Genomic DNA, 15,658 nt, shown 5'->3' on the forward strand with positions numbered 1-15,658 from the left:
GGAGAAGCCTATGGAATTATTGTGGAGATTATTTTTAATTAAAATCGTAACTCGAAGAGTTTGATGGATGATCAAAATTATGTAATTTTCATTATTTTTATTTGTGCTAATTTTAAAGTATTAAAAAAATATTAAAAATTTGCGCTGGTTTTAAGCAGGGTTTTATTTTAAGGAATAATGACAGAATGTTACAAAATTATGGTTCCATTTTTTTATCATATATATAATAATAATATATATTTAATTTTATTTAAATCCCTTTCCCTCTACCTTCGCTATATCCCTTTTTATTTCAACCTATTCGCTCGAACGATTAATTTATATTTAATCCAATTAATTTGTCGATATAATTAAGAACACGAAACGATTAATCAATCACGAATCTAAGCTTTTATATATCATATCTGTCGATGTAACGATCCTTCCCCAATGTCTATGCCATCCGCTATCCACCGTTATTAATATTCCTCCCTCCGCCTCCAATATATAATTCCATTCGTAATTAATTTGTCGCAATAAATTAATAGAATAGCCCAGGTATAAAGACACTTTTAATTAGAGAGGATACAAAATCGATTCATCGATTAAACCGCGTAATTGCGCCTCGCTCGAATTCAAAGTATATACGATTCCATTTAAAATTCGATTATACCTCCCAACCCGAAACAAAGATTCGATCTTTCATGACGAGTCCCTAAACGCGCGGCTAATCTCGACTCCCGCCAGCTCTCCCTTCGTTCCAACGAAATTTCCCTGTTCTCCATTAACGATTAATTCATTACATTCGCTGTTTATGAATTATTCATCGAAATTAAATCGATTATCTCGCGAGTCGCGATTATCTCGGCTCCTCTCGCGACGGAATTTCTTCTCCGCCTTTCTCCTCGCCTCCCCCACGTTGCACACATTCTATTATTATATTAACACGGCGTGCCAACGCATACGGGCATCGCATAGGAGCCGGATCACGATTTCGATGAAAACGAGGTTAGTTAGGAGCGTTATGAATTGAATTTGAATCTAGAAGCGGGCTAATTTGCAAGACAAATGTTTGCCAAGGGAATCGAGTAACCTTAGCGGAGGGCGCATATTTTTCACGACTAAAATTTTCCCTTCCTCCCCCCCCCCTCCCCCTCCTTTCTGCTCCTATTCTAAAATAACTGGACGGAAGAAGTATTTCAATTCGACGAATTTCGAGCGTGAATTTCGAGCAAAGTTCGATATGAAATTTTCAATGAAATTCCTCGAGCGCGGGCCGAACATTTCTTTTCCGATCGTTAAACGTTGAAGACGTATAAGAAAGCACGCGTTTCTCGAGAAACTTTTCGTTCGTCGAACGTTGTGCATATCTCCACGATCGTGCGCATTTATGCGTTTTTTCCTTTCCTGGCCGAAATTGAATCGTTGTGTAGCCGGTAACCGACTCGTCTGACGAGTCTGAGAACTTTTATTTTCTCGATACTTATCGGGTACCATTATAGAAAATCTGTTTGCAACGGGTGAAGGAAGGCGAAAATTTCGATCGAGAGATTTTCTATGCGCGGAATCTCGATAAAAGGAAGATTCGATCTGTGAAATAAAATGTCGTCGAACGGAAATTACGAGGCTTCCAAGAGATATATTCCGAAACACCGTGTTCTTGAATTCAAGATTGTTGAAAAGTTTTTGACCAAGATTCGAATAATACGAGATTCTTGAAATGCAAAGAGAGATATGGTATAAATGTAGAAAATATACGTGGGAATGTTTAATGAAGCAAAGGAATTCGAATCTTAATCTACGTTATATAGGAAGATGAAGAAAATTATATTTCTTTGCGAAACATAACATCCCTCTCTATGTCCACGTACTTTTACCCAAGTCCAACTAGGATTTTATCCTTTCATTGTTTTCATTCTCTTGATATGAAGAAGAGAAAGAAGATTCATTTTTAACGAATTTGTAGAATTTTATTATTTATATTTAGATTATTAATAATAATAATAAGATTATATTTTATATTTTTAAATAAAATAATAATTTTTGAATGATTAATTTATTTTTTTAATTCTATAAAATTTTATATTTATATTTATATTAATTGATTATAAATCATTAATGTTTATATTTTTAGTTAGGTTAATTTTTTCAATAATTATTATTTATAGAATTAGATATATAGATTTAAGAATATATTATATAGATCGATTTTTTTATTTAATAATTTTGTTTTTAATTTCAATATACGTAACGAAACATAATATTCTAAAAGAAACTAAAAAAAAATCCAAGATCGCGAGCCAGAACTGCTCTTCATTTTGGAATTGAACAGCGTTAAGGAAAACGAAAAAGAGGAAAATCTTGATCTCGCGCGATCTGTTTACTTATTAAGAGGCACAATTATGAAAGAAGATTGAAGCGGGAAACTCGGCGGCATAAGGAATATACGTACTCGAGAGACTCGATTTTTGCGAAGAATGAAATTTCTAGGAATCGTTGCAAAAATGCAAGAAAAAAAAAAAAAAAAAAAAATTGGTTGCAAATGCGTTGTTACCTTCGACTCTCATCGACGACGCCTTCCTCCTCACCGAGCCTGGCAAAAATCTGCTACGTACGAAAATATACCGATATACTTCATCCGTACACTTCTCTCCCTCCCTTCCTCCCTCTCCCGTCTTTCGATCGAGATTTCCGGCCGAGCAGAGCGCGGCAGCAGCGGCGGAGGCGGCGGCGGCGGCGGCGGCGGCCCTTTCTCTCCAACGCTTTGCGTCACCGACTTCCGGCCCCCCCTTCTCTTTCTCAAGTCCTACTACGCGTCTCGGTGGCGCGTTTCCACGAATCCTTTCATGCGTTTCCTTCTCATCTCGGGGACGGGGACGGTTCCTTCCTTTTCCTCGATCCCCTGGCCCCGCTCGATCGATCGCCTCGATCCGCTATCGAGTCAACCCCCCTCGGTGCTCGCGCACCAAGCGGTCTCGATCATCTCCCCCTCCTTTTCGAGGAAAAACTTGAAACGAGATATATCTCCTCGTACCTCGAGATTATTACAATGTTATCATCACCCCTTTACGAATCTCCCTCCTCTCGCTCCCTTCTTCCACCTTCCTCCTCCTCCTCCCCCCTTATCGTACGAATATTCGGGGAGACGGAGTCTCGCATCGAGGAGTCTCTCTCACATTTATCGTATCCCTCTCAGATTTATCTTATATCTTGGAGAACGAGGCAAGTTTTATTCTTCAGAGAAAGCGAGTTCTTTTCCCCAGTCCTTTCCTTATACACGCAATGGGAGCCGTGGGAACCGTGGTCGCCTGTTTCGTTCGTCGGCCTGTGTTCACGCGTCTCGTTTAGTCTCGGGGGCGAGGGCGGCGTCGATCTTACCGGGCTGAGGTCGCGCGTCCTACTAGAGGGAAAATCCGTTCTCCGTCATTTCGAACACCGACCGTCGCCACCCTCCGTGCCGATTCACTCGTACACGGGTACGTGGTACGGGGGATGGCTGTGAAACTGCGCGGGCACGCCAAACGCCACCCCCCACCCTTGCCGCCCCTCTCTCTCTCTCTCTCTCTCTCTCTCTCTCTCTCCGTCCTTCGTCCGCTTTCTTCAACCCCTCGACGCTTACGTGGCTTCTTCTTGTCAACTCGCTCCTTTCCCTCCCCTCCCCTTTCCTCCTTGCGCGGGGCAGTCCGCGTAGAAATTGGGAAGCGAAATTTCGAAGGGGTGGAAAGGTCGTACTCGGAGGGCGACTCTGTTTTTTTTTCTTCGAGAGAGAGAGAAAGAGGGAGGGGTGGGGAATGGAATCGAGGGGGGAATGGAAAAAAGGACGGGCCTAAGCTTCGACCGTCCCTCTCCGCTTTTTGGCACGTAGAAGCTTATTATGGAGAAGTTTGGGGATGCGGTGGATGGATATAAGTGTGGATGGAGGTGGATTTTCTTTTTTCTTTTCTTTTTTTTTTGCGCGTGTTTTCTCCACGTTTCGGGGGTTTCGGCGAGAAAAAAACTTGGGGGACTCGAGATTCGTTTGACGGGATATGAATACGACGATTGGGGCGAGTTATGCTAATTGCACGTCCGAGAATAGAAAGAAAGAGGTGTCGTTTTTAATTGAGACCCTTTCAATTAAGGCGTCTATGCGGAGGTTTTTCTAAAGTAGAAGGTCGGTTTTTATTTTTATTTTCTTGGAGTATCTCGGTGTATTATAATCCTATTCTTTACGAGATTTATTTTACGAGATGTTTGTACATGTATGAGGATAGAAATAAAAAATATTTTGATGTAAATTATTATTGTGTAATTATTGTAATATATTAAGATCATTAAAATAAACCTTTTCGTTTAATAGATTTATGTTTCGATAGAAAATTTTTATTATTATTTTCTGCAGTTTACATAGTTTCACAATCATTTCTCTCTCTCTCTCAAAAAATGAAAAATAATAACACCGTTCCATATTACTATGTACTAATGTCGAAATACTAATATTCCTTTAAACTTTTTGATTTTCCTATGATTATTTAAAAAATAAAATATCCGTACCATCTCCCCTATTATTAATTATTAACGCCACACTTATTTTAAAATACCACGAGAAACTCTGATACCCCTGCCGACGATCGATACTCTCGATCTGCAATGCAAAGTAACGATCACAAACTTGTTCATATTATACTCGCTCATTAAACGTGACGTCTAGAAAGAAAGAAAGAGAGAAATCGAGATAAAACAATGATTTTCCAACTCCAGATTCATGTTGTCTCGTATTAAAATCATGTTGTTATCGTAACGGAATCAACTCGACGAATGCTTTCATTCCGACCGTCTCTCGTCGAAAAGAAGTTTGGAGAGGAAATCGAGGAAAGTGAAAAAGTGTGAGAAAAGTGTGTGAAACAATGGAAGGGCGCGAATTAGAAAAAGTTGGAATAGCCGAAGGGAAGAATGCCCGGTGGGTGGCATAAGTGCATACCACTGTTCGATACCGTTTCGACTTCCGTCTCCGCGGCGAAACTCGAGAAATCGAAAGGTTATAACACGCTATACACTCTCTATACCTTTTTCCTCGCCTCGTTCTACGTCCGCCATTTCACAGAGCCATTTCGTTTCGACGTTAGGTTTTATATTCCTTGGCTACCGACCTCAATTATTTTCACTTATTAATTCTCTCTGCGACCATTTCCAAAAATACAGAGCAATGGAAAATGGTGGATTTAACGAGGTTACTTTCGAGGGTTACTTAATCTGCTGGTAAATTGAAATCTCCTGATAGATATATGTTAATTGAACAACGGATTGAAGAAAAATTGAGTAAAATTGGGGAAATATTTAGAAGTAATATTTAGAAGAATTTTGATGTATAATGAGAGGAGAAAGTGATAGATAAAGTAGACGAGAGAAATAAAAGTTTTATTGATATTTATTAAATTGGAAACTGACGATTAAAAATAGAGGAATAATAGAGGAAAGTTTAAAAGTGGAAGAATTTCAATGACGTGATATAATATTGTATGTGATAGGGAGAAGATATTGATAAATTGAAACTTTAGAATTAAAAAGTAATAAGTGTATTACAGTAAAGTAATGTGCCAATGTGTATTTCTAGCATAGAAGAGCTAATGAAAGGAAAATATCAAATAATGAAAAAATAAAAATATAAATATCTTGTTATAATATCCTTTTTTTATAATATAAATATCGAAATGCATCTCTAAAAATCTGTGCAACGTTGTACGTAAACAGCTGCGTAAATAATTATTATTTGCGTTTCATTTTCGAAAAAGTTGTCACAAGATTGGTGGAAAAAAAAATATATATTCTTTCCAACTTTCTTCTTCTAGACTTGTTGTCTTTAATCTGAATCGAAATTTTTTTATTCAAGAATAACCACGTTAAAAATCTTCAACGGAAAGATATATTTTTTAAGAAAAAAAAAAAGATAATTTCTCTCGATGTCTTTCTGTTTTTTCATTCAAACTCTTGAGAAAGAATTACGAATGGATTGAATTAAAACAAATTTTTAAATCAGTTAAGGTACTGGAGAAAAACAAATTTGGTTTTTTATATTATCATTTTTTTTTCTCTACGATATGGTAATGAGGCGCTAAGTATTTGCTAATGCGCGACGTGTTTTTGAAACTTTTATGCAAGATGTTCTGCAAGACGAGGAGAAGTGATAAAGGAAATAATGGAAATGATGGGATAAACCATTTTGTTTTTTTTAAGGTTTATAAGATTTTAAGACAGACGTATAATTTTTTTTTTTTTCGTGGCGTGGTAATCTGAAATAATGGAGGTTATAAATGTTGTTAAATTTAATTAAAAAATTGCGAATCGTGAGAGATAAATCTTATGTTATCTTTAAACATTTGCAATTTCTATTTAATTTTAACCTTTTCAAATTCTGAAAATCCTACAAGTGACTCATATCATTACTAATTACGCCATTTTTAACATTTGAAATACACTCTATCAATGATTTATTATTAATTTATTAATCAATAAAACTTACTTATCATACAACATTTCGTAATTTTGTTTCAACAAATTTTCATTCGTGTAATTCTTCCATATCTCTATAATCTGTTTTGAGAAATTGCAAGAGTTTGAAAATTGATAAAATTTTCCCTGTTCGAAAAGTTTATGTTTATCCCGTACTTTCCCTGAAATGCATCGAAATCGTTAAAACGTTTAAAACGGATTATACGAAAATTTGGCATACACGGATTAGAAGAGGTCAGCAGAAATTTCGCGTGGAAAAATCGATAGCTTGGACGGCGGCAACGGTATTTCCAGAGTTAGTGAAAAAAATGTCTACCACGAAACTTTTCTCGACACGATGAAAGTTGAAAATTTGGATATTTAAATATCCATATTTTGTTCGAGCAAGTTTGATTCGTTTTTTTTTTTTCTTCTCTCTCAATATTTGTTCCATATATCGATTCCGCTAAACGAACTATCCCTATCGTTCGTGAGATCGAAACGAAGCGTCATATTCCATTATTATTACTTTCCATGCAATATTAAGCATGGAGGATAATACATAATAACACAAAACATATTATTATTTCACATAATCCCGATTAAATCGAAATTGAATCACTCGATTAGTTAATATTTGAATTAATGGTCAATAATATAAACGTAAATAAGTATACATAACTGTATCACATATGAATCTATATCTATATAGAGGAAAATCAATATAAATTTGTTCAGATTTGATCAGATAAATTTGTACATATTTTAAACGCGTGCACATATGTCGTCACTTTATTAAAAATGTACATATATCAAAAGATCATTTTTATTTCCATAAAGTAATTATAATTAATTTATACGAAATATTTCCATCTATCAAAAAAAAAAAAAAAAAAAAAAAAAACTCTAATTCGAGTAAAGGGAATTATCCTAATGATATGTAATTTAAAAAAGAAAAAGTTGAAATTTTCACGAACTAATCTCATTAGTAGATGATAGACTACGATAATTAATACACGGATAAATTTCGAGATTATCAAATTGGAAAATTAATTGACGAATATTTCAATGTTTATAGTAGCGTAATATAAATCGAACGAAAATAACGAGAAAAGTTTCGAAAACTGGGACGCGATTGCTGCGATTTCATCCTTTCTTTTATCAAGCAACCGAATTAGACGTTTCATTATTTCCAATGTTTTATCCAAAATCGATATCCGGCGCACACGAGCGGGTGTAAGTTTAATGAAACACCGTGAAAGAGTGTTTTACGACCGCGGTCGATCGCAACTTGAATCGAGATAGATCGAGGCGGGTCGAATCGAGCTTCGACAACGGATCACACGGAAAAATCGTAACTGTGCCCCTCGCCAAGAGTAAAATCGATTGAATCTCTTCCCGCGTTTGAAAGATATTCGCGCGGAGAAAAGCAAAATTTCTCGTTTCACGAATTTTTCTATTTTATTTCGTTCAATATTATTAATCGACCGGCGGTGACCACCGCTGGAAAAATTTATTACATCATCCAAATCGACGGATTTACGATTTCGTTCAACTTTGACACGACCATGAGTTTGTATTTCGGCGGATATTTTAATTAAAAACTTGAAGAGCGGGTCAAAAGGAAAAGATAGATCACCGATACACTCGATTAACTCGATTGTTAAAAATTCTAAACGAAATCTCTCTCTCTCTCTCTCTCTCTTTTTATCTTCCCAACCAATTCTACCCCTTCCACAAAGGATAATCCTAACGAAATTGCCGACACGTTAAAGACAGATCCAATTTTTCTCAGATTTATCAAACGAAGGGGAAAAAAAGAAGTCCCTTTTCTTTTTTCCTTTTCTTTTTTTTTTTTTTTTTTTAATCCGTATAATAATCTCAACCACTGACCCATATTATTCATTCGTTAAAGTTATTCCTGCTTCCACCCTTTAATATGGCGAAAAGCGGAAGCAGAAGCGAGACCGAAGCGCGAACCGAATTTCGTTTTAATTTATATTCCTTGGATCGCAAAAGCTCGCGAAAGCAACCCGCGATTTCCCGGCCGAGAGTGTTAAATTTAACGGAAACTCGCAGCTGCGATACATTCGCCGCCGGAACAGCTGTTCTTCGCGCTTTTTCCTTCCTTCGTTCGGACCGAACCCGTATCCATAAATCTCCCTCCTCCCTTAAAACTCGTCCACCGCGGTGGTTGATTAAAAATTTCTCGCTAAATCGTCGTCGGAGGTCGAACAAGAGAGAGAGAGAGAGAGAGAGAGAATATCCCCCCGTTTGATGAAGAACTATCGAGCTGGAACGTTCCATCGTCCATGACACGACTCATCGTTCATCGCTCGCCTCATCGAGGATTGCGTTCAATTTTGAGCCGCGATAAGTAACACGGAACCGTGAACAGATTGAATCGTGCTGGAAATGAAATCGAGGCGAGGCCGAGCGCGCGAAACGAGGGGAAACGAGCAGTTGGACTGGAAAAGGGGAAAAATGAAGGGAAAGGGAAGGGCGAACGAGAATGAGACAAAAGCAGAAGCTTCTCCGCCTCTCTCTTTTTCTCTTTCTCTTTAACAACGAAAAGGAATAATATGATAAAAAAAAAAAAAAAGAAGTTTAGAAAGGAAAAAGAAAGGAGAATGAGGGAAAGAGAAAAGATGCTTCTGTCGGCATTTCGGGCCGATCAGAGTGAGAAGTTATCGAGAAAATATATCGGTCATAACGAAGAAATTTCGCGTTAAAGAGATTCGATTCGATTTCTTCATCGATCCTTTTTCCACTCCTGTTTTGATTGATTTGAAAAAGAAAGGGGAAAAAAGGAAGAAGAAATGGAAAGAAAAGAGAGAGAAAGAGAATCGACGATTATAGCAGACAATCTTTTCCCGTGCTTCGACGAATTTAACGATCCGCGCCATTCTCCTCACCTGTATTCATCTACGTGGAATAGCGAAAAAATTGATACGAGTTTCATAGGAAGCGAGGGATCGTCACGTTCGAAACAATATAAACGACGATACGAGTTCTCGTTCGCGTCTTCGTGCCAATTTCGAGGACTTGGCGCCTCCCTGCAAACGTTTCGTGATCGATGCTCGAACAATTAATACCGGATATAAACGCGGTTCGAAACTACGATTGCACTTTTTCCTTTCTTTTTTTTCTCTAAGCTTCTTCTTTTTCTTTTTTTTTTTTTTTTTTTACCATATTATTCCTTTTCGTTGTTAACCGAGAGAGAAAGAGAGAGAGAGAGAGAGAGGTGGAGTAATTACTTTCGCTTTGATAGCTTTACGATCACCACATTTTTCTCCCTAATTAAGAGCGTGATTAATTTTCTCTAGTAGGGTGGGAGGGACTTTACTAATCTTGCATAAAGATCTCAACGAGGGAATGGTTTTTTTTTTTTTTGCAGCTCGTTCGAAACGTGCAATCATCAGTGCCAATTGATAGTTGGATGTTATCTTATCTTTGAACTTGTTAGCTTGGTGGACAAAAGAAATGTTTCGAGCAGAGAGGAAAAATTCTAACGATCATTATGATTCATTTACACGTATAATAAATTCGAATCGTGAACACGTTTTTTTCTTTTCTTTTCTTTTCTTTTTTATTGATATCATTTAATTTTTACCCGGACACGGATACATTATTATTAATTATCTTCGTTGGAAAATTATTCCTATTATCGATTCATTTCATTCGATTTTTCGTATTACTTTTCTCCTATCCTATCGTATTTCGAGATCGTACTCCAATAATCCGACTATATCGCTTCCAGCATGCCGGAATATTGGAATTTATATTCGCTGTTGTTTATATGTATAAAAATATATAATAAATTGTTATATATTCATAAAAATGTTGAAACAATTATTAAAGAAAAAGGAATACGTACACGAAATATTAAGCGATACGATTAAAATTACGTAATAATTACGAGTATCTCATTTTTCCGACAAAAAAGGTTATTCTTTGTGGTAGAGAGAAAAGTAACGAACATTCGTCGTCCATTTAAATCCACTCAATTCCTCCAATTCGAAAACAGGAACGAGTTACGATCTTTGAATTTCACGAAAACGTTCGTATTCCATTATATCTCGAGGAGCTTTCTAAGCTCGTCGCTTTATTAATCTCGAAACAGATGGAAGGCAACAACATACTTACTTTACATTCCCCTTTCTCGTATATTCACATGTGAAGAGCCGAATCACGAATTATGACGAACGATAAGGAGGCAACGACGATTCGGAAGATCGGTCGATAGAGGAACAAACATGGGTAGAGAGGCGTGTCTTTGATTCAAAGCGTTCGGAGAGGGAGCCTCGATGCCTCTGGCGAGGTCTTTTTACCGTTCTTTCCGGATGAAAACGAGGATTATTCGGGCTAGTCGAGCAGTCAAAAGGATAAGGCGCCCGTGAAATATTTCAAAGCCGTATCTCTTTGCGTGTAATACGGTGTCTAGGGAATCGACATGAAAATCCTTTGACTGTTAATTATGGGCTAATGTGTACGTATAGTTGAGGGGGGGAAAAGGGGATCCGTTAAATCTGTCGACGTATGACAGATCTCCCTCTGAGTATTGCTATTAATTAAACGAAGGACATTGAAACATTCGTTAAACTGTTCCTTAACGAAAAAAGTTAATCCGTTATAACGTTATTAAACTTCGTTGATTAATCAACTTCAACCCCTGTATCCTTAATTGATCACCTCGCGAGCAGAATAATCTCGCTTTAACTTTCTCAGATTCGTCGATTGTTTAATTATTTCCTGCGAGACAAATGTTTTCCAATATTTTTTGAGGCTGTGTAATTGGAGAATACTCTTCCTTTTCTTCGTAATCGTACCCGAAAATGCGTTTTTTATTTAGTAAAACGCGTATATATACGAATTTTGTTTTGTATTATTTTTATTTTCGGTCTTTTTATTTGATTAGAATTAGAAAAGGTAGGATAATTGTTATTAATATTTTTTTCATTGTCCACGTATAAACTAAAAAATCACTTTCATTTATATCATATCACTTCCATCTATTCGGAATTTTCATTGTAAATTGCAAATGGAAAGAATTACAAACGAGAGAAATTGCTTTGCAGTTCGTAATAGCAGCAAATAATAAACTGAATGCAATTATCCTCTAAAAGCATCCGTTAAAAATAATTTAGATTTTCAATCATTATCTATCAACCTAGACTCGCAACATCTTAGACAAAACGTTCCACTGCAAGATAGATAGATATATCATTTTCACCTCGACTTTTAGAGAGGAAGAGATCCTTTGGCTCGGTGATTAATAGTTTAACGATATAATAAAGCGGGGGGGAAATAAATAACAGAGGGTAATACGTGATAGAGAAATACGTTGAACTAATTAAACTGTTTTTTGTCAGACACTTACCTCTCGATGGTTCACGGGGCCGACATGTAGGGAAGACAGATTTCGACCGACAGGAACTTTCAGGTTCCTCCATTCGTTCCTGACCTGTTGCTCCCCTTCACGGCTGAAAAAGGAAAAGTCGTCTGGTTAAATATAAACCATTCACCACTTCACGAGCTCAAGTTAAAAATAAAGACCTCGATAATTTTGTAAAAAAATCTTACAGGGAAACAAATATTTGGAAATATTTTTCAGATCGTGCCTCGATCTTCTTCTTCTTCTTGCTTAACTACTTCTCTGGCAATTTATCACTCCAATTCTCTTTTTGTTTTATCCGAAGAATCGTTCATCCCCGCGTATGTCATCCATAACGGACGACGGGATGAATAAATCGAGAATGAAATGAATTTTCGATATTGTCACGCGCCAGCTGATGAACTTCGTCGAATCGAGTGATTAATAGCCGTGGTTCTATTATAACCGGCCGCGATTCCATTAAAAAATTTAGCAAAATTGCGGTGTAAAATTTTCACCTATCCTCCTCCTCCTCCTCCTCCACCTTGACCCAGCCAGCCCACGAAGATCGATAGAGATTGATTCAGTATTAATCAACAAGAGCAGGGGGGGGGGGGGAAGAGAGAAATTGTGCTTTTCCATCACTTTTCTTTTTTTTTTTTTTTTCGACCACTTATTACCTTCTTCCAATAATATTAAGAAAAAAATGCGATAAAAAGAGGAAGAAAAGAAAAGAGAAAAAGAGAAAGGAAATGATAATCTTTCACTCCGGATCTCTCGATAATTAATTCGAATCTTGTTACGATGGAAGGAAGATAAGTAAAAGACAGCTCTGGCTCTTTCTAGATTTGGAACACAATTCCAAGGGAATGATCTCGCTATACTAGTTCTATTTAACCTTCCTCTTCCTTTTTAATCTCGAGATAAAAATGACGGCCGGCCGGGCTAAGAAAGACGAAACTTCGGTAGGAGACATCTTATATTTTTTCCATTCCTGTTCCATCTTCGATGCGTCCACCACCACCGCGAATCGAACCATCTCGAGGAATATATTCTGCATGTATTCCCTTCTCGCGCAACGGAAACAAGTCCAGCATTGATTAAAACCTCTTCTCCCCCTTCTTCCCCCGTTTTTATCCGCGCAAAACCTTCGACAGTCTTATATACGTATATGCCTTTGTGCGTGGGCAGATACCGTAGGCATTACCAAGATTGGGCCACGGAGGAAATATTTCTTCCTTCCTTCCTTTCTCTCTCCCACTAAATCCTTTCAAGCAAAATTAACCGCAGGATCTTACGTATTTCGTGATATTTTGCGAGTCAGGCCCGTATCATTGTTCCAATTCATCAACAGGAAGAAAGTACTCCGAGTACTCCTTACAGCTTTCTCCTCCTTACATCACTAGATCTCTTACATCATTAGATCCCTTCAGATCTCGCGAATAATATAAATATAATATAAATATAAATATAATATAAATAATATAAATATAATATAATATAAATAATATAAATATACAAATATTTTGAATACATACGATGACATTTATCGAAGATGATATTTTTCCGCGTTCGAAACTTGTTTAGAATTTGGTGAACAATCCAGTTGTTACTGGAGAAAGAAAGGAGAGAGAGAGAGAGAGAGAGAGGAAAAGAAAGAAATTTTGTGTTCGTGTGTTCCTTTTCCATCCGCGAGAAAAAATAAGCGGAATTGCTCAGGGCTAGGGGTACTTCTCGGGATTGTTAGCAACTGGGTCGAACCAATTACGTTCGTGACACGTAAACTTATGCTTTTGTAGCACGATTCGAAGTAGTAACGAATTACTTCTTGGCTCGCGGGAAACGGAGAGGGAGGGGGAGAGGAAGGGAAGAGAGGCGTGAATCTGGAAACGAAACTCGATGGAGTTGTCCGAAGTATCCGGGAAATACATCCAACGTTTTCTCTCCCCTTATGAGTTTCCTCAAGTTTGGAAACAAATCTTGCACGGCCGTTCGTTCCGTGTCGAGGAGATCCACGCCTCGTTCCACGCGTCGATACATTGATTTAAGGTTTCGTTTCGCACCATCCGTCAGAGGTGCTCCTCGTACAACCTGTCCCTCGTTTTTCAAAGTTCTCCACGTTCTTCGAAAATTCTTCTCCTCTGGTTTAACAACGTTGCGTACACCTTCCGCGTTTGAGCCAAGATCTCTGCGACACCCGTAAATTAACCCGTCCCAAAGCGCAATTTACTACTCGACCCTTTAAACAAAAGGGTTGCCCGTCGTAGAGGAAGAACTTTAATTAACTGCTAGTTGTTGATAACTGGAGAGCTATCTCCAGCCCCTGTTTAATACTATCGTGCGTTTTATCAATCGGGGTGAAAGAAAAGAAAGAAAAAAGGAAGAGAGAGTTAATAGTTCCTCCGGATGCTCTTTCTTTTCCCCCCCTCTTTGCAATCCGTCCAGAGGAGAAAGTTGGAAAGATTTGTCGTGATCTTTTATCGAGGCCGTGTTTCAATAGAAATGGGAGGAGATGTTGCGTCACTTACGGGAATCTTAGCTCGTTGCAGCTTCCATCCGTGTGCGCGAGAGCGGGAAGGCTGCTGGCCTCGAACGGTGGATTGCTCAAATCTGCGAACAGAAATATAAAGTTTTGTCAGTCGTGGGAACGGAGAAAACTCATAAACGTTTCCTTTCGATCATTTGGAGAGGGAAGTTGACCGAGCTTATAATTAATTGAAAATTTATTTTCACAGAAGAAGAAAAATTGGAGCTGTTCGAGTGTCGCCCGCTTTTTCGCCCCAAACTCGATTCGAGGCGAGGCATAAATAATTGAAAATTACCTATGGTCGAGTCGTAATGGTCGCTGTGCCGACCATAAGGGGCAGTTCGCTTGAGCAGATCGGTCACTCGTCTCCTCGGGCTTCTCGTCTGCTGAAACACGCATCTTCTTTCATATCGGGTCGAAAACGCACGAAAATGAATCGAAAAGTGTCGGGGTATAAATACAAATATGTTTAATTTCGTATCGTCAGAATTTTATGCTACATCGAAAATTGTTTTTTAACAACGAATGTTTCGAAGGTAAGAAAATAGGATTGAGGATTGAGGGGAGAGAATTTGAATTGATCGATGAAAGTTCATTTTGTTCGGTTTCGATAAAAGATGTAGGGAACAAGACAAGAAGGATTCTTGTTTCGTGCTTTACCGCCGGCTCTTCTATTTACATCGATCTTTTTCTAGCGTGGCCAAAGAGGATATTTCTTTCCGATGTTGTATCGTGCCTACGCGGATATTTTCATCCCCTTAATGCGCCTCCCACGTTTGGACGCGATTACACGTGAGGAATCAAAGTTTATAGGCTTCGACCGATTCCTTTTTAATGGAAGGATAGTATTAAAAGAAGTAAGGAAAAGGAACAAAAGGAGGGAAGGACATGAGAGAACGTAAAGAATCTTGGATTAATCTACGATCCAAATATTTACTCTCGAGCTTGGCCGCGAAGCGAGGGCAAAATTATTGATCAAGTTTCTACCGCGAACACAGTGGAGAGAACGTTGTTGGTGTTAAGGTTGGTTCACATTTCAGCTTTCTTCCAGCTTTCTTCGAATTTATATTTATATCGATTACAACACGGTGACGTGTTGAACATTCAAATTTAATTCTTCGTCATGTTTGATTTAAATATTAGATATTGGATACAGATATTTACTTTGACGAAGATTGTGATTGAATTGCAAAAAAAAAAAAAAATTTAAGCAAAAGCGAAACTTCACATCTTTAGAATGTTTAAATTTTTGAAATTATTTCGAATGAAATTATCATTGATAGAGAGAGAGAGAAAAAAAGAGAAATCGT

The 15,658-nt window shown here is 37.7% G+C and overlaps 1 protein-coding gene across 9 annotated transcripts in view; it reads right to left on the reverse strand.

The window, feature by feature from the left end:
- Window positions 1-15,658, reverse strand: part of LOC122718589 (pleckstrin homology domain-containing family G member 5-like) — a 90,316-nt gene that overhangs the window by 65,831 nt on the left and 8,827 nt on the right. For 7 of the 9 annotated variants that reach the window (XM_043943729.1, XM_043943734.1, XM_043943731.1 and 4 more), the window contains 3 exons: window positions 14,644-14,734; window positions 14,350-14,431; window positions 11,828-11,930 (listed from right to left, as the gene is read on the reverse strand). In XM_043943729.1, coding sequence (XP_043799664.1) covers window positions 11,828-11,930; window positions 14,350-14,431; window positions 14,644-14,734 — 276 coding nt within the window. The remainder of the gene's footprint in view (window positions 1-11,827; window positions 11,931-14,349; window positions 14,432-14,643; window positions 14,735-15,658) is intronic. The other 2 variants (XM_043943732.1, XM_043943735.1) reach the window with 1 other exon arrangement.

Source organism: Apis laboriosa, unplaced genomic scaffold, assembly GCF_014066325.1.
Source record: "Apis laboriosa isolate Shangri-la unplaced genomic scaffold, ASM1406632v1 scaffold64_cov150, whole genome shotgun sequence".
Classification (NCBI taxonomy): Eukaryota; Metazoa; Arthropoda; class Insecta; order Hymenoptera; family Apidae; genus Apis; species Apis laboriosa.